At 57.4% G+C, this 24,459-nt stretch overlaps 1 protein-coding gene across 4 annotated transcripts; it reads right to left on the bottom strand.

Moving 5' to 3' along the window:
- Nucleotides 1–115: 115 nt before the first annotated feature.
- MBOAT7 (membrane bound acylglycerophosphatidylinositol O-acyltransferase MBOAT7) lies at nucleotides 116–24,459 on the bottom strand. Of its 4 annotated transcripts, XM_085565776.1 has the most exons (8): nucleotides 23,191–24,459; nucleotides 16,019–16,148; nucleotides 13,343–13,469; nucleotides 11,228–11,384; nucleotides 8,573–8,888; nucleotides 8,209–8,247; nucleotides 5,962–6,138; nucleotides 116–2,410 (listed from the first exon to the last, which is right to left on the bottom strand). In XM_085565776.1, the coding sequence occupies exons 1-8, from the start codon at nucleotides 23,264–23,266 to the stop codon at nucleotides 427–429; spliced, it is 3,006 nt and encodes a 1,001-aa protein (XP_085421902.1). In that variant the 5' UTR covers nucleotides 23,267–24,459; the 3' UTR covers nucleotides 116–426. The 4 variants fall into 4 exon arrangements, with proteins under 4 accessions (XP_085421902.1, XP_085421900.1, XP_085421904.1 ...); XM_085565774.1 differs by lacking the exon at nucleotides 8,209–8,247 and having other exon boundaries at nucleotides 8,534–8,888; nucleotides 23,191–24,457; XM_085565778.1 differs by lacking the exons at nucleotides 8,209–8,247; nucleotides 13,343–13,469; nucleotides 16,019–16,148 and having other exon boundaries at nucleotides 8,534–8,888; nucleotides 23,191–24,458.

The raw sequence follows: 24,459 nt of genomic DNA, 5'->3' as shown, positions 1-24,459 counted from the left end.
TCAGGGAGATTCGATCCATTTCTTACATCCGGCTGCATTTAAATGTATTTTATTCACTCTTAATGTTTTGAGAGGCACTTTCGGGGTCCCCACACGCACCAAACACACCCGGAGCGTCACTCAAAGCTTTTATTGGTCTCAATTTTAGGGGGGCTTTTTCCAAAAACAGCCCCACACCCCTAAAAAAAACCCCAGGGGGTGCCCACAGCCCCCCAATCCTCCCCATTCCTGATTATTGGGGTTCAGGGGGGGGTGAGAACCCCCTAAATTCTCATTTTTGGGGTCCCTCCTCTTCCTCACCCGGGGGTCCCCCCGATCCCAATTTCCAATTTTGGATTTTGGGGGTTCAGGGCGTTTTTTCTCCCATTTTCCACTGGGGTTCCTCCCCCCCCCCTCACAGAGTTTTGGGGTGCTGCCTCCTCATCCTCACCCCAAATTTGGCTCTTGGGGTTCATCCCCAGCCCGGCCCTCGGGGTCCCTCCTCTTCCTCAGCTCCCCAGCATCACTTTTGGGGTTCCATCCCTCAGAAATTTGGGGATTTTGGGGCTCCCCGCCCTCCTGAAATTTGGGGTTCGAGGGGTCCAATCCCTCAGGGGTTTTAGGATTTAGGAGGTTCTCGCCCTCATGGATTTTAGGATTCAGGGGCTCCCCATATTCCTGAATTTTAGGGTTTAGGGGCTCCCATCCCTCATGGATTTTAGATTTTAGGGGCTCCCCACTCTCCTGGATTTTAGGATTTAGAGGATCCCATCCCTCATGGATTTTAGGATTCAGGGGCTCCCCACATTCCTGAACTTTAGGATTCAGGGGCTCCCCAAATTCCTGAATTTTAGGATTTATAGGGTCCCATCCCTCATGAACTTTAGGATTCAGGGTCTCCCCACATTCCTGAACTTTAGGATTCAGGGGCTCCCCACATTTTTGAACTTTAGGATTCAGGGTCTCCCCACATTCCTGAACTTTAGGATTTAGGGGCTCCCCACATTTTTGAACTTTAGGATTCAGGGTCTCCCCAGCCTCCAGAATTTTGGGATTTAGGGGCTCCCATCCCTCATGGATTTTAGGATTCAGGGTCTCCCCAGCCTCCTGAATTTTAGGATTCAGGGGCTCCCATCCCTCATGGATTTTAGGATTCAGGGTCTCCCTAGCCTCCTGAATTTTGGGATTCAGGGGCTCCCATCCCTCATGAATTTTAGGATTCAGGGTCTCCCTAGCCTCCTGAATTTTGGGATTTAGGGGCTCCCATCCCTCATGGGTTTCAGGATTCAGGGTCTCCCTAGCCTCCTGAATTTTAGGATTCAGGGTCTCCCCAGCCTCCTGAATTTTAGGATTCAGGGGCTCCCCACATTCCTGAACTTTAGGATTCAGGGGCTCCCCAGCCTCCTGAATTTTGGGATTCAGGGGCTCCCATCCCTCATGAATTTTAGGATTCAGGGTCTCCCCAGCCTCCTGAATTTTAGGATTTAGAGGATCCCATCCCTCATGGATTTCAGGATTCAGGGTCTCCCCAGCCTCCTGAATTTTGGGATTCAGGGGCTCCCATCCCTCATGGATTTTAGGATTCAGGGTCTCCCCAGCCTCCTGAACTTTAGGATTCAGGGGCTCCCATCCCTCATGAATTTTAGATTTTAGGGGCTCCCCTCTCTCCTGAACTTTAGGATTCAGGGGCTCCCTAGCCTCCTGAATTTTAGGATTTAGGGGCTCCCATCCCTCATGGATTTTAGGATTCAGGAGCTCCCCACCCTCCCCCTCACAGCGCTCCCGCCTCCTCCTCACTGTCTCCTCCCCTCCCCCGCACTCCCCCTCACGCCCCTTTTCCCGCCCTTTTCCCCTCCCCTCTTCCCGCCCTTTTCCCCTCCCCTCTTCCCGCCCATTCTCCCGTTCCCGCCCATTCTCCCGTTCCCGCCCATTCTCCCGCTCCCGCCCATTCTCCCATTCCCGCCCATTCTCCCGTTCCCGCCCATTCTCCCGCTCCCGCCCATTCTCCCATTCCCGCCCATTCTCCCGTTCCCGCCCGTTCTCCCGCCCGTTCTCCCGCCCGTTCTCCCGCCCGTTCCCCGTCCCCCTTCCCCGCGCTCCGCTGCCCGCGGCCGCCAGCAGGATGAGCAGCGGCAGCACGTGCAGGCAGAAATGCACCGAGGCCCAGTAGCGCAGCGTGTCGGCGGCGCCGCGCAGCACGAAGCCCACGCTCAGGTACTCGAACGCCCTCATCTTGAGGAACCACTGCGCCCCGCGCAGCGCCGAGCCCCTCCAGCCGCCCAGCCGCTCCAGCGGCGCCCCGAAACGCGCGCCCAGCGCCGCCTCGGCCGCCGCCTCGGCCGCCAGCCACAGCGGCACGCTGAGGAACGACAGGTACTGCCCGCCGTGCAGGCCGTGCCAGTACGCCGAGGCCAGCATGGTCCAGGCGTTCCTGCAGGGGGGAGGTTTTTGGGGGGAAAAAAGGGGGGAATGGGGTCAGGGAGGTGTTTGAACGGTGTTGGTGCGGCCTCGAATTCGGCACGAGCGGTATGAAGTTTGGGTTGTGCGCTGCGAAGTGCAGCTTGCTCCACAGAAAGTTCAATTTAGGCACCCAAAATGGAGTTTGTGCCTCTCAGAGTCCAGCCTAATAACCCAAAATTCAGTTTGTGCCTCTCAGAGTCCAGCCCAAGCACCCAAAATTCAGTTTGTGCGCTGCGAAGTGCAGCTTGCTCCACAGAAAGTTCAATTTAGGCACCCAAAATTGAGTTTACGCCTCTCAGAGTCCAGCCCAAGCACCTAAAATTCAGTTTACGCCTCTCAAAGTCCAGCCTAATAACCCAAAATTCAGTTTACACCTCTCAAAGTCCAGCCTAATAACCCAAAATTCAGTTTGTGCGCTGCAAAGTGCAGCTTGCCCAACAGAAAGTTCAATTTAGGCACCCAAAATTCAGTTTACAACTCCCAAAGTCCAGCCTAATAACGCAAAATTCAGTTTACACTTCCCAAAGTCCAGCCTAATAACGCAAAATTCAGTTTACACCTCTCAAAGTCCAGCCTAATAACCCAAAATTCAGTTTGTGCGCTGCGAAGTGCAGCTTGCTCCACAGAAAGTTCAATTTATGCACCCAAAATGGAGTTTGTGCCTCTCAGAGTCCAGCCTAATAACCCAAAATTCAGTTTACACCTCTCAAAGTCCAGCCCAATAACCCAAAATTCAGTTTGTGCGCTGCAAAGTGCAGCTTGCCCAACAGAAAGTTCAATTTAGGCACCCAAAATTCAGTTTACAACTCCCAAAGTCCAGCCCAAGCACCTAAATTTCAGTTTACGCCTCCCAAAGTCCAGCCTAATAACGCAAAATTCAGTTTACACCTCCCAAAGTCCAGCCTAATAACCCAAAATTCAGTTTGTGCCTCTCAAAGTCCAGCCTAATAACCCAAAATTCAGTCTACAACTCCCAAAGTCCAGCCCAAGCACCTAAAATTCAGTTTACGCCTCTCAAAGTCCAGCCTAATAACCCAAAATTCAGTGTACACCTCTCAAAGTCCAGCCTAATAACCCAAAATTCAGTTTACGCCTCTCAAAGTCCAGCCTAATAACCCAAAATTCAGTTTACACCTCTCAAAGTCCAGCCCAATAACCCAAAATTCAGTTTGTGCCTCTCAGAGTCCAGCCTAATAACCCAAAATTCAGTTTGTGCCTCTCAGAGTCCAGCCTAATAACCCAAAATTCAGTTTACGCCTCTCAAAGTCCAGCCCCAGCACCCAAAATTCAGTTTACACCTCCCAAAGTCCAGCCTAATAACCCAAAATTCAGTTTACAACTCCCAAAGTCCAGCCTAATAACCCAAAATTCAGTTTACACCTCTCAAAGTCCAGCCTAATAACCCAAAATTCAGTTTACGCCTCTCAAAGTCCAGCCTAATAACCCAAAATTCAGTTTACAACTCCCAAAGTCCAGCCTAATAACCCAAAATTCAGCTTGCACCTCTCAAAGTCCAGCCCCAGCACCCAAAATTCAGTTTACATCTCCCAAAGTCCAGCCTAATAACCCAAAATTCAGTTTACACCTCCCAAAGTCCAGCCTAATAACCCAAAATTCAGTTTACAACTCCCAAAGTCCAGCCCAATAACCCAAAATTCAGTTTACACCTCCCAAAGTCCAGCCTAATAACCCAAAATTCAGTTTACACCTCCCAAAGTCCAGCCTAATAACCCAAAATTCAGCTTGCACCTCTCAAAGTCCAGCCCCAGCACCCAAAATTCAGTTTACACGTCCCAAATTCAATCTCACAAACTCAGCTCCCAGTGCCCCAACCTTCATCCTTCTCCCCGTGTCCCCCAGTCCCTCCCAGTGCTCCCAATAACTCCCAGTACTCCCAGTTCGTTCCTCCCAGTGCTCCCAGTCTCTCCCAGTACTCCCAGTTAGTTCCTCCCAGTGCTCCCAGTCCATCCCAGTCCCTCCCAGTGCTCCCAGTACTCCCAGTTAGTTCCTCCCAGTGCTCCCAGTCTCTCCCAGTACTCCCAGTTAGTTCCTCCCAGTGCTCCCAGTCCCTCCCAGTGCTCCCAGTACTCCGAGTTAGTCTCTCCCATTTCCCCCCCAGTCCCTCCCAGTCCCCCCCAGTCCCTCCCAGTCCCATCCCAGTCCCCCCCAGTCCATCCCAGTCCCATCCCAGTCCCCCCCAGTCCATCCCAGTCCCATCCCATTTCCCTCCCAGTGTTCCCAGTCCCCCCCAGTCTCTCCCAGCCACCCCCAGTCCCTCCCAGTCCCATGCCAGTCCATCCCAGTCCCTCCCAGTCCCTCCCAGTCCCTCCCAGTCCATCCCAGTCCCTCCCAGTCCCCCCCAGTCCCTCCCAGTCCATCCCAGTCCCCCCCAGTCCATCCCAGTCCCTCCCAGTCCCCCCCAGTCCCTCCCAGTCCCATCCCAGTCCCATCCCAGTCCCTCCCAGTGTTCCCAGTCCCATCCCAGTCCCCCCCAGTCCCCCCCAGTCCCCCCCAGTCCCATCCCAGTCCCCCCCAGTCCCATCCCAGTCCCATCCCAGTCCCATCCCAGTCCCTCCCAGTCCCTCCCATTTCCCTCCCAGTCCCCCCGAGTCTCTCCCAGTTCCCCCCCAGTCCCTCCCAGTCCCATCCCAGTCCCCCCCAGTTCCCTCCCAGTCCCTCCCAGTCCCATCCCAGTCCCATCCCAGTCCCTCCCAGTCTCTCCCATTTCCCTCCCAGTCCCTCCCATTTCCCTCCCAGTGTTCCCAGTCCCATCCCATTTCCCCCCCAGTCCCTCCCATTTCCCTCCCAGTCCCCCCCAGTCCCTCCCAGTCCCATCCCAGTCCCCCCCAGTCCCTCCCAGTCCCTCCCATTTCCCTCCCAGTCCCTCCCAGTCCCTCCCAGTCCCATCCCAGTCCCCCCCAGTCCCCCCCAGTCCCTCCCAGTCCCTCCCAGTCCCCCCCAGTTCCCTCCCAGTCCCTCCCAGTCCCCCCCAGTCCCTCCCAGTCCCTCCCAGTCCCATCCCAGTCCCCCCCAGTCCCTCCCAGTCCCACCCCAGTCCCTCCCAGTCCCTCCCAGTCCCCCCCAGTTCCCTCCCAGTCCCATCCCAGTCCCCCCCAGTCTCTCCCATTTCCCTCCCAGATCCCCCAGTCCCCCCCAGTCCCCCCCAGTCCCTCCCAGTCCCTCCCATTTCCCTCCCAGTCCCCCCCAGTCCCTCCCAGTCCATCCCAGTCCCATCCCAGTCTCTCCCATTTCCCTCCCAGTCCCTCCCAGTCCCATCCCAGTCCCCCCCAGTTCCCTCCCAGTCCCATCCCAGTCCCTCCCAGTGTTCCCAGTCCCCCCTAGTCCCATCCCAGTCCCATCCCAGTTCCCCCCAGTCCCCCCTAGTCCCATCCCAGTCCCCCCCACTCCCTCCCAGTCCCATCCCAGTTCCATCCCATTTCCCCCCCAGTCCCTCCCATTTCCCTCCCAGTCCCCCCCAGTCCCCCCCAGTCCCCCCGTCCCCCCAGTCCCCCGGTGCGGTACCGGAGCAGCGGGTAGCGGCGCGGTCCCCGGCGGTGCACGTAGGCCGCCAGCCACCACTGCACCGTCATGTTCCAGCGGCGCAGCCCGTCCCGGAAGCGCCGGCCCAGCTCCGTGCCCCGCGGGTCCACCGTGCGGATGGCCTCGAAATCCCACTGCTCCTCGGGGAGATCCGACCACCTGGAACGGTGAGACACGCGTGGGACACGTGTGGGACACGTGTGGGACATGTGTGGGACATGGCGGACACAGACACCCCCACTCTGTGCCACACCGTGCGGATGGCCTCGAAATCCCACTGCTCCTCGGGGACATCCGACCACCTGGAACGGTGAGACACGCGTGGGACACGCGTGGGACACGTGTGGGACATGTGTGGGACATGGCGGACACAGACACCCCCAGTCTGTGCCACACCGTGCGGATGGCCTCGAAATCCCACTGCTCCTCGGGGAGATCTGACCACCTGGAACGGTGAGACACGCGTGGGACACGTGTGGGACACGTGTGGGACATGTGTGGGACATGGCGGACACAGACACCCCCACTCTGTGCCACACCGTGCGGATGGCCTCGAAATCCCACTGCTCCTCGGGGACATCCGACCACCTGGAACGGTGAGACACGCGTGGGACACGCGTGGGACACGTGTGGGACATGTGTGGGACATGGCGGACACAGACACCCCCAGTCTGTGCCACACCGTGCGGATGGCCTCGAAATCCCACTGCTCCTCGGGGAGATCTGACCACCTGGAACGGTGAGACACGCGTGGGACACGTGTGGGACATGTGTGGGACACGCGTGGGACATGTGTGGGACATGGGGGACACAGACACCCCCGTCTGTGCCACACCGTGCGGATGGCCTCGAAATCCCACTGCTCCTCGGGGACATCCGACCACCTGGAACGGTGAGACACGCGTGGGACACGCGTGGGACACACATGGGACATGGGGACACACATGGGTGGGACATGGGGACACAGACACCCCTGTCTGTGCCACACCGTGCAATGGCCTCGAAATCCCACTGCTCCTCGGGGACATCCGACCACCTGGAACGGTGAGACACGCGTGGGACACGCGTGGGACACGCCTGGGACATGGGGACACATGGGTGGGACATGGGGACACAGACACCCCCCGTCTGTGCCACACCGTGCGGATGGCCTCGAAATCCCACTGCTCCTCGGGGACATCCGACCACCTGGAACGGTGAGACACGCGTGGGACACGCCTGGGACACGTGTGGGACATGTGTGGGACATGTGTGGGACATGGCGGACACAGACACCCCCCGTCTGTGCCCCACAGTGCGGATGGCCTCGAAATCCCACTGCTCCTCGGGGAGATCCGACCACCTGGAACGGTGAGACACGCGTGGGACACGCGTGGGACATGTGTGGGACATGTGTGGGACATGGGGACACAGACACCCCCCGTCTGTGCCACACCGTGCGGATGGCCTCGAAATCCCACTGCTCCTCGGGGACATCGGACCACCTGGAACGGTGAGACATGCGTGGGACATGCCTGGGACATGGGGACACACGGGTAGGACATGGGGACACACACGGGTGACACAAGGACAGGCCCGGGCGGATTTGGGGTACACACCCAGCCCCACACCCCCTGCACCCCAATGATGTCCCCAGGGTGTCACTCACTTTTTGGGGCGCTCCCAGCTGACCGTGGGTCCCTGTCCCGGCCGTGCCCGGGCAGATTTGGGGTTCACACCCAGCCCCACATCCCCTGCACCCCAATGTCCCTGTACCCCAAAGGTGTCACTCACTTTTTGGGGCGCTCCCTTTGGGGTTTGCACCCAGCCCCACACCCCCTGCACCCCAATGATGTCCCCAGGGTGTCACTCACTTTTTGGGGCGCTCCCTTTGGGGTACACGCCCAGCCCCACACCCCCTGCACCCCAATGATGTCCCCAGGGTGTCACTCACTTTTTGGGGCGCTCCCTTTGGGGTTCACACCCAGCCCCACATCCCCTGCACCCCAATGATGTCCTCCATGTTGTCACTCACTTTTTGGGGCGCTCCCTTTGGGGTACGCGCCCAGCCCCACATCCCCTGCACCCCAATGTCCCCAATGTCCCTGTACCCCAAAGGTGTCACTCACTTTTTGGGGCGCTCCCAGCTGACCGTGGGTCCCTGTCCCGGCCGTGCCCGGGCAGATTTGGGGTTCACACCCAGCCCCACACCCCCTGCACCCCAATGATGTCCCCAAAGGTGTCACTCACTTTTTGGGGCGCTCCCATGGCACCGTGGGTCCCTGTCCCAGCCGTGCCCGGGCACATTTGGGGTACACACCCAGCCCCACACCCCCTGCACCCCAATGATGTCCCCAGGGTGTCACTCACTTTTTGGGGCGCTCCCTTTGGGGTACACGGCCTGCCCCACATCCCCTGCACCCCAATGTCCCTGTACCCCAAAGGTGTCACTCACTTTTTGGGGCGCTCCCAGCTGACCGTGGGTCCCTGTCCCGGCCGTGCCCGGGCACATTTGGGGTACGCGCCCAGCCCCACACCCCCTGCACCCCAATGATGTCCCCAGGGTGTCACTCACTTTTTGGGGCGCTCCCAGCTGACCGTGGGTCCCTGTCCCGGCCGTGCCCGGGCACATTTGGGGTACGCGCCCAGCCCCGCGGCCAGGCAGCCGGCCTCGGCGCAGAGCCATCCCACGTAGAGGCGCAGGCGCAGGGCGAGGAACACGGGCACCATGTGTGCCAGGCGGGCGGGCCAGGCGCGCGCGGCGAAGTCGGGGCGCAGCGCGGCGCCCGCCGGCCACGCCCGGCCCACCAGCAGCCCCAGCGCGCCCAGCGCCGGCGCCCAGCGCACGCGGCGCAGCGCCCGGCCCAGCGCCGGCGGCCCCGGCGGGCCCCACACCCAGTCCAGGTGCGTGCCCAGGCGGTAGAACGGACCTGCGGGCACGGGGCACGCGTCAGGGGCACGGTGCAGGTGGGCACGGGTGAAGGAAATGGTGCAGGTGGAATGGAAATGAATGGCACACAGGTGAGGGAAATGGTGCAGGTGGGCACGGGTGAGGGAAATGGTGCAGGTGGCACGGAAATGAATGGCACACGGGTGAGGGACATGGTGCAGGTGGGCACAGGTGAGGGAAATGGTGCAGGTGAGATGGAAATGAATGGCACACGGGTGAGGGACATGGTGCAGGTGGCACAGAAATCAATGGCACACAGGTGAGGGAAATGGTGCAGGTGGGCACGGGTGAGGGAAATGGTGCAGGTGGCACAGGTGACATGGAAATCAATGGCACACAGGTGAGGGAAATGGTGCAGGTGGCACAGAAATCACTGGCACACAGGTGAGGAAAATGGTGTAGGTGGCATGGAAATGAATGGCACACAGGTGAGGGAAATGGTGCAGGTGGCACAGGTGAGGGAAATGGTGCAGGTGGGCACGGGTGGGCACAGAAATCAATGGCACACGGGTGAGGGACATGGTGCAGGTGAGCACAGGTGAGGGAAATGGTGTAGGTGGCACGGAAATGAATGGCACACGGGGGAGGGAAATGGTGCAGGTGGGCACGGGTGAGGGACATGGTGCAGGTGGCACGGAAATGAATGGCACACAGGTGAGGGAAATCAGTGGCACACAGGTGAGGGACATGGTGCAGGTGGGCATGGGTGGCATGGAAATGAATGGCACACGGGTGAGGGAAATGGAGCAGGTGGCACGGAAATGAATGGCACACAGGTGAGGGAAATGGTGCAGGTGGCACGGAAATGAATGGCACACAGGTGAGGGACATGGTGCAGGTGGGCACAGGTGACATGGAAATCACTGGCACACAGGTGAGGGAAATGGTGCAGGTGGCATGGAAATGAATGGCACACGGGTGAGGGACATGGTGCAGGTGGCACAGAAATCAATGGCACACAGGTGAGGGACATGGTGGAGGTGAGCACAGGTGAGGGAAATGGTGCAGGTGGCACAGAAATGAATGGCACACGGGTAAGGGACATGGTGCAGGTGGCACGGAAATCAATGGCACACAGGTGAGGGAAATGGTGCAGGTGACATGGGAATGAATGGCACACGGGTGAGGGACATGGTGCAGGTGGGCACGGGTGAGGGAAATGGTGCAAGTGGGCACGGGTGGCACGGGAATGAATGGCACACGGGTGAGGGAAATGGTGCAGGTGGGCACAGGTGAGGGAAATGGTGCAGGTGGGCACGCGTGAGGGACATGGTGCAGGTGGCACAGGTGGCACGGAAATGAATGGCACATGGGTGAGGGAAATGGTGCAGGTGGCACAGAAATCAATGGCACACGGGTGAGGGAAATGGTGCAGGTGGCACAGGTGGCACAGAAATCAATGGCACACAGGTGAGGGACATGGCGCAGGTGGGCACAGGTGAGGGAAATGGTGCAGGTGGCACAGAAATCAATGGCACACAGGTGAGAAAAGAGGTGACAAATAAATGGCACACGGGTGGCACATAAATAAATGGCACACAGGTGAGACCAGGTGGCACACAGGTGAGAAAAGAGGTGACAAAGACATGGCACACGGGTGGCACAAATGACACGTGAGTGGCACATAAACGCACACAGGTAAGATCAGGTGGCACATAAATGGCACGCAGGTGGCACAGGTGACAAATGGCACACAGGTGAGACAGTGGTGACACATAAATGGCACACAGGTGACATAAATGGCACGCAGGTGACATAAATGGCACACAGGTGAGAAAAGAGGTGGCACTTAAATGGCACACAGGTGACATAAATGGCACGCAGGTGGTGCAGTTAGAAAGCCCCAAAATCCCCTCAAAATTCCCCCAAAATCCTCAGTGGCACCTCCCAAAATTCCCCCCCAAACTCCCTCGGAGTTCCCCCTAAAATTCCCTTTGGGACCACCCAAAATCCCCCCCAAAAATCCCCCCCAAAAATCCCCCCAAACTCTTTCTGGGATGGCCCAAAATCCCCTCAGGGATTCCCCCCCAAAATTCCTTCTGGGACCCCCAAAATCCTTTGTGGGACCCTCCAAAATTCCTTCTGGGACCCCCAAAATCCTTTGTGGGACCCTCCAAAATTCCTTCTGGGACCCCCAAAATCCTCTGTGGGACCCTCCAAAATTCCTTCTGGGACCCCCAAAATCCTTTGTGGGACCCTCCAAAATTCCTTCTGGGACCCCCAAAATCCTCTGTGGGACCCTCCAAAATTCCTTCTGGGATCCCCACCCCCAAAATCCCCCAAATTTGCCCCAAATTCCCCCTGGGGCCCCGCCCTCACCTGTCAGCAGCCCCAGGTAGCAGTAGCTGTAGCACAGGATGTCAATCAGGCTGGGCACGCGCCGCAGCGAGCCAATCAGCAGCCGCGTCTCCTCTGACGTCACGCCCTTAAGCTCCGCCTCCCGCAGCTGCTGCGTGTCACTGGCCAGGCTGGCCATCTGGGGGCGGGGCCTCGGTCAGGCCACGCCCCCTTTTATTCAGATTTGTGGGGGTGGTCAGGGCAGGCCACGCCCCCTCGGGGAGGCGCAGCGCCGCCTGGTGGCCAGGCAGCGTTTCTGTGATTGCAGCCCCAAAATCAGCCCTGGAACCCCCGAAATTCACCCCAAAATCAGCCCCAAAATCAGCCCTGAAACATCCAAAATTCACCCCAAAATCAGCCCTGGAACCCCCGAAATTCACCCCAAAATCAGCCCCAAAATCAGCCCTGGAACCCCCGAAATTCACCCCAAAATCAGCCCTGGAACCCCCAAAATTCACCCCAAAATCAGCCCTGAAACCCCCGAAATTCACCCCAAAATCAGCCCCAAAATCAGCCCTGGAACCCCCAAATTCACCCCAAAATCAGCCCAGAAACCCCCGAAATTCACCCCAAAATCAGCCCTGAAACCCCGAAATTCACCCCAAAATCAGCCCCAAAATCAGCCCTGGAACCCCCAAATTCACCCCAAAATCAGCCCTGGAACCCCCAAAATTCACCCCAAAATCAGCCCCAAAATCAGCCCTGAAACCCCCAAAATTCACCCCAAAATCAGCCCTGGAACCCCCAAAATTCACCCCAAAATCAGCCCCAAAATCAGCCCTGAAACCCCCGAATTCACCCCAAAATCAGCCCCAAAATCAGCCCTGGAACACCCAAAATTCACCCCAAAATCAGCCCTGGAACCCCCGAAATTCACCCCAAAATCAGCCCCAAAATCAGCCCTGAAACCCCCAAATTCACCCCAAAATCAGCCCCAAAATCAGCCCTGGAACCCCCGAATTCACCCCAAAATCAGCCCCTAAATCAGCCCTGGAATCCCCGAAATTCACCCCAAAATCAGCCCTGAAACCTCCGAAATTCACCCCAAAATCAGCCCTGGAACACCCGAAATTCACCCCAAAATCAGCCCTGGAACCCCCAAAATCAGCCCCAAAATCAGCCCTGGAACCCCCGAAATTCACCCCAAAATCAGCCCTGAAACCCCCGAAATTCACCCCAAAATCAGCCCTGGAACACCCGAAATTCACCCCAAAATCAGCCCCAAAATCAGCCCTGGAACCCCCGAAATTCACCCCAAATTCATCCCAAAATCAGCCCCAAAATCAGCCCGGGACCCTGCAAAAATCACTCCTGAACTCCCCAAAATCACCCCAAAATTTCCCCTGAACCCCCCAAAATCCCCTCAAATCATCCCCAAATCCCCCCAGGACCCCCCAAACCCCCCCAGGACCCCCCAAATATCCCCCAGGACCCCCCAAACCCCCACAGGACCCCCTAAAACCCTCCCAGGACTCCCCAGATCCCCCCCAGGACTCCCCAAATCCCACCAGGACCCCCCAAATCCCCCCCAAATCAACTCAGAACCCCCCCAAACCCCCCCAGGACCCCCCAAATCCCCCCAAATCCCCCCCAAATCAACTCAGGACCCCCCAAATCCCCCCCAAATCCTCCCAGGACCCCCCAAATCCCCCCAGGACCCCCCCAAATCTCACCTTGAGGGTGAGCAGCAGCTGCAGGGCGTTGGCGTGGGGAGGGGGCTCGGGCAGCCCCCAGAGCCAAATCCCCCCAGGACCCCCCAAACCCCCCCCAGGACTCCCCAAATCCCCCCCAGGACTCCCCAAATCCCCCCCAAATCAACTCAGGACCCCCCAACCCCTCCCAGGACCCCCCAAATCCCCCCCTAAATCCCCCCAGGACCCCCCAAAACCCCCCCAGGACCCCCTAAATATCCCCCAGGACCCCCCAAACCCCCCCAGGACCGCCCAAATCATTCCCAGGACCCCCCAAATCCCCCCCAAATCAACTCAGGACCCCCCAAATCCTCCCAGGACCCCCCAAATCCCCCCCAGGACCCCCCAAATCCCCCCCAAATCAACTCAGGACCCCCCAAATCCCCCAGGACCCCCCAAATCTCACCTTGAGGGTGAGCAGCAGCTGCAGGGCGTTGGCGTGGGGAGGGGGCTCGGGCAGCCCCCAGAGCCGGGCGGTGCGGAAGAAGAGCAGGTACCCGAAAACCCAGAGCAGCGCCGCCCCCCCGCTGTGCCTGCGGGTTTTGGGGGGTCCCCCTGAATTTGGGGCACCCCAAAATCCTCCCCCGAACCCCAAAATCCTCCCCCGAACCCCAAAATCCCAGCCCAGCCCACTGGGGATTTGGGGGGGGGGGGGGTAAAAGTTCTTCCTCCAATAAGGGATTTGGGGGTCCCAAAATATTTCTGAGCCCCCCAAATTTCCCCACGCCCTCACAGAGAATTTGGGGGTCCCAAAATATCTCTGAGCCCCCCAAATTTCCCCACGCCCTCACAGAGAATTTGGGGGTCCCAAAATATCTCTGAGCCCCCCCAAATTTCCCCACGCCCTCACAGAGAATTTGGGGGTCCCAAAATGTCTCTGAGCCCCCCCAGAGAGAATTTGGGGGTCACAAAAATCCCCACACCAACACAGAATTTGGGGGGGGTCCCAAAATGTCTGAGTCCCCCCCAGAGAGGATTTGGGGGTTCTAAAATTCCCTCCCAGATTTTGGGGGGTCCCAAAAATCCCCCCCCCACCACCAAGAAAGAATTTGGGGGGATCCAAAAATCCCCACACAGAGAGAATTTGGGGGGGGGGCAAAAATTATTCCTCCAATAAGGGATTTGGGGGTCCCAAAATATCTCTGAGCCCCCCCAAATTTCCCCACGCCCTCATAGAGAATTTGGGGGTCCCAAAATATCTCTGAGCCCCCCCAGAGAGAATTTGGGGAATCCAAAAATCACCCCACAAAGAATTTGGGGGGGGTCCCAAAAATCCCCCCCCCCAATAGAGAATTTGGGGGTCCCAAAATGTCTTTGAACCCCTCCCCAAATTTTCCCCCCTCAGAGAATTTGGGGGGGTCCCAAAATGTGTCTGAGTCCCCCCAAATTCCCCCCCCCGTCACCCTGGCCCTAATTAAGCAATAACGAGCTCGGCTGATAACGAGCCCCAAACCCGGGGGGGAGGGGAGGAAAGGCTCCAGACACCCCAAAATGGAGCTGGGACCCCCAAAATGGGTCAGGGACCCCCAAAATGGAGCTGGGACCCCCAAAAATGGGTCAGGGACCCCCAAAATGGGTCAGGGACCCCCAAAATGGAGCTGGGACCCCCAAAAATGGGTCAGGGACCCCCAAAATGGGTCCGGGACCCCCAAAAATGGGTCAGGGACCCCCAAAATGGAGCTGGGACCCCAAAAAAAGGGTAAAGGACCCCCAAAAATGGGTCAGGGACCCCCAAAATGGAGCTGGGATCCCCAGAAATGGGTCAGGGACCCCCAAAATGGAGCTGGGACCCCCAAAAAGGGTAAAGGACCCCCAAGAAAGGGTAAGGGACCCCCAAAACCGAGCTGGGAGCCCCCAAACTGAGCTGGGACCCACAAAAATGGAACTGGGACCCCCAAAATGGAGCTGGGATCCCCAAAAAGGGTAAAGGACCCCAAAAAATGGGTCAGGGACCCCCAAAAAGGAGCTGGGATCCCCAAAATGGAGCTGGGATTCCAAAAATGGAACTGGGACCCCCAAAATGGAGCTGGGACCCCCAAAAACTGAGTTGGGGCCCCCAAAATGGAGCTGGGACCCTCCAAAATGGGACTGGGATCCCCCCAAAAGGGCTGTGGGACCCCCCAAAGGGGCCAGGGACCCCCCAAATGGGCCAGGGACCCCCCAAATGGCTCCAGGACCCCCCAAAATGGGACAGGGACCCCCAAAAGGGCTTTGGGATCCCCCAAAAGGCTCCAGGACCCCCCAAAGGGGCTGTGGGACCCCTCAATATGGGCCAGGGACCCCCAAAATGGGACAGGGACCCCCAAAAGGGCTGTGAAACCCCACCCAAAGGGGACAGGGACCCCCCAAAAGGGCTGTGGGACCCCCCAAAGGGGCCAGGGTCCCCCCCAAAGGGGCCAGGGACCCCCAAAAGGGCCCAAGGACCCCCCAAAAGGGGCCAGGGACCCCCCAAAGGGGCCAGGGTCCCCCCAAATGGCTCCAGGACCCCCCCCAAAAGGGGCCAGGGACCCCCCAATATGGGACAGGGACCCCCCAAATGGGACAGGGACCCCCCAAAAGGGGACAGGGACCCCCCAAAGGAGCTGTGGGACCCCCAAACGGGCCAGGGTCCCCCCAAAAGGGCGAGGGGGTCTCACCTGGGCAGGCAGGTGAGCAGCACCCAGGTGCCCAGCGCGGGACAGGGACCCCTCAAAGGGGCTGTGGGACCCCCCAAAATGGGACAGGGACCCCCCAAAGGGGCCAGGGACCCCCCAAAAGGGCGAGGGGGTCTCACCTGGGCAGGCAGGTGAGCAGCGCCCAGGTGCCCAGCGCGGGACAGGGACCCCCCAAAATGGGACAGGGACCCCCCAAAATGGGACAGGGACCCCCCAAAATGGGACAGGGACCCCCCAAAAGGGGACAGGGACCCCCCAAAATGGGACAGGGACCCCCCAAAATGGGACAGGGCCCCCCGGTCTCACCTGGGCAGGCAGGTGAGCAGCGCCCAGGTGCCCAGCGCGGGACAGGGACCCCAAAATGGGACAGGGACCCCCCAAACGGGACAGGGACCCCCCAAAATGGGACAGGGCCCCCCGGGTCTCACCTGGGCAGGCAGGTGAGCAGCGCCCAGGTGCCCAGCGCGGTGCCCAGCGAGTGCAGCACGTGGGGGCCGCAGGTCAGCAGCGCCAGCCCCGCGCCCACCGCGGCGCCCCCAAACTGCCGCCAGCGCGGGCCTGGGGGACCCCAAAAACGGGTCAGGGATCCCGAAACCAAACAGGGGAACCCCAAAACCGGACAGGGGAACCCCAAAATGGGTCAGGGACCCCGAAATGGGTCAGGGGAACCCGAAATGGGTCAGGGGAACCCGAAATGGGTCAGGGGACCCCAAAATGGGTCAGGGGATCCCAAAATGGGTCAGGGGGATCCCGAAATGGGTCAGGGGAACCCGAAATGGGTCAGGGATCCCAAAATGGGTCAGGGGAACCCGAAATGGGTCAGGGGACCCCGAAATGGGTCAGGGACCCCCGAAACCAAACAGGGGACCCCAAAATGGGTCAGGGGACCCCGAAAATGGGACAGGGGAACCCGAAACGGGTCAGGGAACCCGAAATGGGTCAGGGGACCCTGAAATGGGTCAGGGGACCCCAAAATGGGTCAGGGGACCCCGAAATGGGTCAGGGGAACCCAAAATGGGTCAGGGGACCCCGAAAGGGGACAGGGGGACCCAAAAATGGGTCAGGGGGACCCGAAATGGGTCAGGGGGACCCCAAAATGGGTCAGGGGACCCCGAAATGGGTCAGGGGACCCCAAAATGGGTCAGGGGAACCCGAAATGGGTCAGGGGACCCCGAAATGGGTCAGGGACCCCCGAAACCAAACAGGGGAACCCCAAAACCGGACAGGGAACCCCGAAACGGGTCAGGGGACCCCGAAAATGGGACAGGGGACCCCGAAATGGGTCAGGGGGACCCGAAATGGGTCAGGGGGACCCGAAACCAGACAGGGGAACCCCAAAACCGGACAGGGACCCCCGAAATGGGTCAGAGGATCCCCAAAATGGGTCAGGGGAACCCGAAACGGGTCAGGGGAACCCAAAATGGGTCAGGGGACCCCGAAACCAGACAGGGGAACCCGAAAATGGGTCAGGGGACCCCGAAATGGGTCAGGGGAACCCAAAATGGGTCAGGGACCCCCGAAATGGGTCAGGGACCCCGAAATGGGTCAGGGGAACCCCAAAATGGGTCAGGGGATCCCGAAATGGGTCAGGGGAACCCAAAATGGGTCAGGGGACCCCAAAATGGGTCAGGGGGACCCAAAATGGGTCAGGGACCCCCGAAATGGGTCAGGGGACCCCGAAAGGGGACAGGGGGACCCGAAATGGGTCAGGGGGACCCAAAATGGGTCAGGGGGACCCAAAATGGGTCAGGGGGACCCAAAATGGGTCAGGGGACCCCAAAATGGGTCAGGGGAACTCAAAACGGGTCAGGGACCCCCGAAACGGGTCAGGGGACCCCAAAATGGGTCAGGGGACCCCAAAAGGGGACGGGGCACCTCCAAAGGGAACAGGGGAACCCCAAAACCTGCCCCGGCACCCCAAAACCTGACAGGGGCACCCCAAAAGGGGACATGAGCACCCCAAAACCTGCCCGGGGCTCGGGAGCAGCCCCAGAGTGCCCCAAAATTGTACAGGAACAGCCCAAAGTACCCCAAAACAGCCCAAAAATAGCCAAAAAATGCATTGAAATATCCCAAAGTACCCCCGAAATTCACTGAAATATCCCAAAGTACCCCAAAAATGCACAGGAACAGCCCAAAGTACCCCAAAACAGCCAAAAAAGACCCCAAAATGCACAGGAATATCCAAAAATAGACAAAAAAATAACCCAAAGTGCACAGAAATATCCCAAAATATCCCCAAAATGCACTGAAATATCCAAAATACCCCCGAAATGCAGAAATATCCAGAAATACCCCCAAAATGCACCGAAATGTCAAAAAATACCCCGAAAATGCACAAAAATATCCAAAAACTATCCCAAAATGCACTGAAATGTCCGAAATACCCTCAAAATGCAGAAATATTCAAAAAATACACCAAAATGCACAGAAATATCAAAAAACAATTCCAAAATGCACTGAAATATCCAAAAGTACACCAAAATAGCCCAAAAATAGCCCAAAAATGCACAGAAATATCCAAAAACTATCCCAAAATGCACTGAAATGTCCAAAATACCCCCGAAACTCAGAAATATCCAGAAATACCCCCAAATTGCACTGAAATATCAAAAAAACCCCAAAACAGCCAAAAAATAGCCCAAAAATGCACCAAAAATATGAAAAATACACCAAAATGCACCGAAACATCCAAAAAGTACACCAAAATGCACAGAAGTATCCAAAAATTAACCAAAAATGCACCAAAATACCCGAAAATGCCAAAGACCCTTCAAAACAACCTCAAATGGCTCAAAACACCCCGAAAGTACCCCCAAAATGCACCAAAAATGCAGCAAAATGCACCGAAATATCCCAAAATAACCCAAAATCCACCAAAATATCCAGAAAATACCCCAAAATGCACCAAAACCTCCAAAAATACCCCCAAAAATGCAACGAAACACCTTCAAAACAACTTCAAATTCCTCCGAGCTCCCCTGAACTTCCTCCAAAAAGCTCCAAAATGCCCCAAAATCTTTTGGAAATAAGTTAAAAATGCGAGAAAAACCTTCATAGCAACCCCCAGTGGCTTATAACGCCTCGAAAGCGCCCCCAAAACGCGCCGAAAAACCCAAAAATTGCCCCCAAAACGCCGCAGAACATTAAAATACCCCAAAGCCCAACGAAGCAGCCCAAAAATACCCCAAAAACGCCCCAAAAGAGCCCAAAACAGCCCAAAAACGCCACGAAACATCCCGAAAACGCCCCGAAAACGCATCGGAACATCCAAAAATAGCCCAAAAACGCGGCGGGGCATCAAAAATACCCAAAAATGCACCAAAAACGCCCGAAATGCACCAAAAATGCACCAAAAACGCCCGAAATGCACCAAAAATGCGCCCAAAGCAAGAAAAGGAACCCCGAAATGCACCGAGAAGGTTTCAAAACCCCAAATTCCTGGAAAGGCCCCAAATTTGCAGCAAAAAGCCACAAAACAACACGAAAATGCGCCAAAAACCTTTGAAAACGCCCCAAAAATATAAAAACCTCAAAACAACCTAAAACCGCCCCAAAAATCAACCAGAACTGCTCAAAACACCCCAAAATGTCCCAAAATCCACCAAAACCTCCCAAAACACCCCAAAAATGAACCAAAATCCACCAGAACCTCCCAAAACACCCCAAAATGTCCCAAAAATCCACCAGAACCTCCCAAAACAACCCAAAATGTCCCAAAATCCACCAGAACCTCCCAAAACACCCCAAAATGTCCCAAAATCCACCAAAACCTCCCAAAACACCCCAAAAATGAACCAAAATCCACCAGAACCTCCCAAAACACCCCAAAAATGCACCAAAATCCACCAGAACATCTCAAAACTCCCAAAAATGTCCCAAAAATCCACCAGAACATCTCAAAACATCCCAAAATGTCCCAAAATCCACCAAAACCTCCCAAAACACCCCAAAAATGAACCAAAATCCACCAGAACCTCCCAAAACACCCCAAAATGTCCCAAAAATCCACCAGAACCTCCCAAAACACCCCAAAATGTCCCAAAATCCACCAGAACCTCTCAAAACACCCCAAAATATCCCAAAAATCCAACAGAACCTCTCAAAACACCCCAAAAATCCACCAGAACCTCCCAAAACACCCCAAAATGTCCCAAAAATCCACCAGAACCTCCCAAAACACCCCAAAATGTCCCAAAAATCCACCAGAACCTCCCAAAACATCCCAAAATGTCCCAAAATCCACCAGAACCTCCCAAAACACCCCAAAAATGCACCAAAATCTCTCAAAACAACCAAAATATCCCAAAAACCTCTCAAAACAACCAAGATATCCCCAAAATCCACAAAAACCTCTCAAAACACCCCAAAAATGCACCAAAAACTTCTCAAAACACCCCAAAAATGCACCAAAAATCTCTCAACCCAAAAAATGCAGCAAAGCATCTCAAAACGCCCCAAAAATGCACCAAAAACCTCTCAAAACGCCCCAAAATATCCCAAAAAATGCACCAAAACCTCTGAAAACAACCCAAAATATCCTAAAAATCCACCAAAACCTCTCAACCCAAAACCACCCCAAAAACCTTTCAAAACAACCCAAAACAACTCAAAAATCCACAAAAAACCCAAAACACTCCAAAATGTACCAAACCCTCACAAAACACCCCAAAATATTCCAAAAATCCACAAAAAACCTCTCAAAACAACCCAAAAAATGCACCAAAAATCTCTCAACCCAAAAATCCACAAAAACCTCTCGAAACACCCCAAAAATCCACAAAAAACTCTCAAAACAACCCGAAACTGCACCAAAACCTCTCAAAACAACCCAAAATGTCCCCAAATCCCCCAAAATCTCCCTTAAATTTCCCAAATCCCCCAAAATCTCCCTTAAATCTCCCAAATCTCCCTTAAAATTCCCAAAGTCCCCAAAAAAACTCATTTAAAATTCCCAAATCCCTCCAAAATCTCCCTTAAGTTTCCCAAATCCCCCCAAAATCTCTTTTAAATTTCCAAAATCCCCCAAAATGTCACTTAAAATTCCCAAATCTCTATTGAAATTCCCAAATCCCCCCAAAATCTCCCTTAAATTTCCCAAATTCCCCCAAAACATCTCAGGACCCATCAAGGTCCTCCACAACCCCCCCAAACCCCTCAGAACACCCCAAAATTCCTCAAGATTCCCCCAAAATCGCCTCAGAACTCCCCAAAACCCCCAAATTCCCACAGGACCACCCCAAAGCCCCTCAGGACACCCTAAAATCCCTCAGGACACCCTAAAATCCCTCAGGATTCTCCCAAAATTCCTCAAGTTTCACCCCAAATCCCCTCATGATCCTTTAAGACCCTCACAACGCCCCAAAACCTTCGAAACCCCCCCAAACCCCCTTCAGGAACCCCCCAAAATCCCTCAGAACCACCAAATCCCCTCGAAATCCTCCCAAACTTTTCAAGTTTCACCCCAAATCCCCTCAGAACACCCCAAAATCCTTCAAGTTTCACCCCAAATCCTCTCAGAACACCCCAAAATCCCTCAGGACCACCAAATCCCCTCGAAATCCTCCCAAACTTTTCAAGTTTCTCCCCAATCCCCTCAAATCCCCCCCAAATCCCCTCAGAACACCCCAAAATCCCTCAGGACCACCAAATCCCCTCAGAACACCCCAAAATCCTTCACGTTTCACCCCAAATCCTCTCAGAACCCCTCAAACCCCCTCAGGACCCTTGAAGCCCCCCAAAACCCCTCAGGATTCCCCCCAAAATCCTTCAGGACCCTCACAACCCCCCCAAACCTCTCAGAACCCCCAAAAATCCCTGAGGATTCCCCCCAAAATCCTTCAGGACCCTCAGAACTGCCCAAATCCCCTCAGGACCCCCCAAATCCCCTCACAAACCTCTCAGAACTCCCCAAAATCCCTGAGGATTTCCCCCAAAATCCCTCCAGACTCCCCCAAAACCTCGCAGGACCCCCCCCAAAATCCCCTCAGAATGTCTCAAACCCCCTCAGAACACCCCAAATCCCCCCAAACCCCCTCAGGACCCCCCAAACCCCCCCAAACCCCCTCAGGATCCCCCAAACCACCTCAGACCTCCCCAAATCCCCCCAAATCCCCTCAGCACCCCCCAAACCCCTCAGGACCCCCCAAACCCCCTCAGGACCCCTGAAAAAAATCCCTCAGGACCCCCCAAATCCCCTCGGGACGTCTCAAACCCCCTCAGAACACCCCAAAAAAATCCCTCAGAACCCCCCAAAACCCCTGAGAACCCCCCAAACCCCTCAGAACCCCCCAAAAAAATCCCTCAGGACCCCCCAAAATCCCCTCAGGACCCCCCAAAATCCCCCCAAACCCCCTCAGGACCCCCAAACCCCCACAGCACCCCCCAATTCCCCCCAGGATCCCCCCAAACCCCCCCAGCACCCCCCAAACCCCCTCAGGACCCCCAAATCCCCTCAGAACCCCCCAAAAAAATCCCTCAGGACCCCCCAAAAATCCCTCAGAACCCCCCAAATCCCCCCAAACCCCCTCAGCACCCCTAAACCCCCTCAGAACCCCCCAAAAAAATCCCTCAGAACCCCCCAAACCCCCTCGGCACCCCCCAAATCCCTCCAGCACCCCCCAAATCCCCTCAGGATGTCTCAAATGCCCTCAGAACCCACCCTAAACCCCTCAGAAACCCCCAAAACCCCTCAGGACCCCCCAAATCCCACCAGAAACTCCGAAATCCCCTCAGAACCCCCCAAAACTTCTCAGGACCCTTCGAACCCCCCCAAAACCCCCTCAGGATCCCCCCAATTCCCCTCAGGACCCCCAAAATCCCCTCAGGACCCACAAAATCCCCTCAGGACCCCCAAAATCCCTCAGCACCCCCCAAATCCCCTCAGGAGCCCCCAAACCCCCTTTGGGACGTCTCAAACCCCCTCAGAACCCCTCAAAAAAATCCCTCAGAACCCCCAAATCCCCTCAGCACCCCCAAAATCCCCCCAAATCCCCTCGGGACGTCTCAAAACCCTCAGAACCCCCTAAAAAAATCTCTCAGAACCCCCCAAATCCCCTCAGAACCCCCCAAAATCCCGTCAGGACCCCCCAAACCCCCTCGGCACGTCTCAAACCCCCCCAGCACCCCCCAAACTGCCTCAGCACCCTCCAAACCCCCCCAGGACCCCCCAAACCCCCTCGGCACGCCCCAAACCCCCCCAGGATCCCCCAAAATCCCCCCAATTCCCCCAATTCCCCCCCGCACCCCCCAAACCCCCCCAGGATCCCCCCAATTCCCCTGAGAACCCCCCAATTGCCCCCAGGATCCCCCCAAACCCCCCCCGCACCCCCCAAACCCCCCCAGGATTCCCCCAATTCCCCTGAGAACCCCCTAATTCCCCCCAGCACCCCCCAGACCCCCTCGGCACGCCCCAAACCCCCCCAGGATCCCCCAAAATCCCCCCAATTCCCCCCAGGATCCCCCCAGACCCCCCCCGCACCCCCCAAACCCCCCCAGGATCCCCCCAATTCCCCTCAGCACCCCCCAAAATCCCCCCAAACCCCCCAAACCCCCCCAATTCCCCCCCCAGGAGCCGCGGGCGGGCGGGCCGGGCTCTCACCGCGCTCCTTGAGCACGAAGCCCACGGGGATGGAGCCCAGCAGCACGGCCAGGTAGGTCAGCTCCTCGCGCTCCATGGCGGCGCCGGGACCGGCCCAAAACGGCCCCAAATCCGCCCGAAACGGCCCCAAAACCGCCCCAAACGGCCCCAAAATTCCGCCGCGGCTCCGAGCGGGGGCGGGGCCGGAGCGAGACGCGCCCACAGCGGGGTCAGGCCACGCCCACGGCCGTCAATCAACGGGGCAGGCCACGCCCACTGATGTCAAACAACGCGGCAGGCCACGCCCACTGATGTCAAACAACGCGCCAAGCCGCGCCCACACCCGTCAATCAACGCGCCAAGCCACGCCCACATCGGGCAACGCGCGCCTCGGGCCGCACACACGCCTGTCAATCAACGCGCCAAGCCGCGCCCACACCAGTCAATCAACGCGGGAAGCCACGCCCACACCGGGCAATGCGCGCTTCAGGCCACGCATACGCCTGTCAATCAACGCGCCGGGCCACGCCTACGGCCGTCAATCAACGGGGCAGGCCACGCCCACAGCGGGCAACGCGCGCGTCAGGCCTCGCCCACGCCTGTCAATCAACGCGCCAAGCCACGCCCACGGCCGTCAATCAACGCGGCAAGCCACGCCCACATTGAGTAACGCGCGCGTCAGGCCACACACACGCCTGTCAATCAACGTGCCACGCCACGCCCACGGCCGTCAATCAACGTGCTACGCCACGCCCACACCGGGCAACGCGCGCGTCGGGCCACGCACACGGCCGTCAATCAACGCGCCGGGCCACGCCCACAGCCGTCAATCAACGCGGCAAGCCACGCCCACTGCCGTCAAACAACGCGGCAGGCCACGCCCACTGCCGTCAATTGACGCGCCAAGCCACGCCCACACTCGTCAATTAACGCGCCAAACCACGCCCACTTTGGGCAACGCTCGCGTCAGGCCACACCCACATCGGGCAACGCGCGTGTCAGGCGGCGCTCACAACTGTCAATCAACGCGCCAAGCCACGCCCACATCGGGCAACGCGCGCGTCAGGCCATGCACACACCTGTCAATCAACGTGCCACGCCACGCCCACATTGGCAACGCGCGCGTCAGGCCATGCACACGCCTGTCAATCAACGTGCCAGGCCACGCCCACAGCGATCAATCAACGTGCCAAGCCACGCCCACTCCGCTGTTTGATCTGTGGGCGTGGCCTCGTTACAGCCACGCCCCCGGTGGGCGGGGTCACGCCAGCACGGGGGAGCCCCAGGCGC

This window comes from Lonchura striata, chromosome 37 (genome assembly GCF_050655825.1).
Source record: "Lonchura striata isolate lonStrDom1 chromosome 37, ASM5065582v1, whole genome shotgun sequence".
Classification (NCBI taxonomy): domain Eukaryota; kingdom Metazoa; phylum Chordata; class Aves; order Passeriformes; family Estrildidae; genus Lonchura; species Lonchura striata.
The sequence above is the reverse complement of the archived record's forward strand: the minus strand, read 5'-3'. Positions and strand labels throughout refer to the sequence as shown.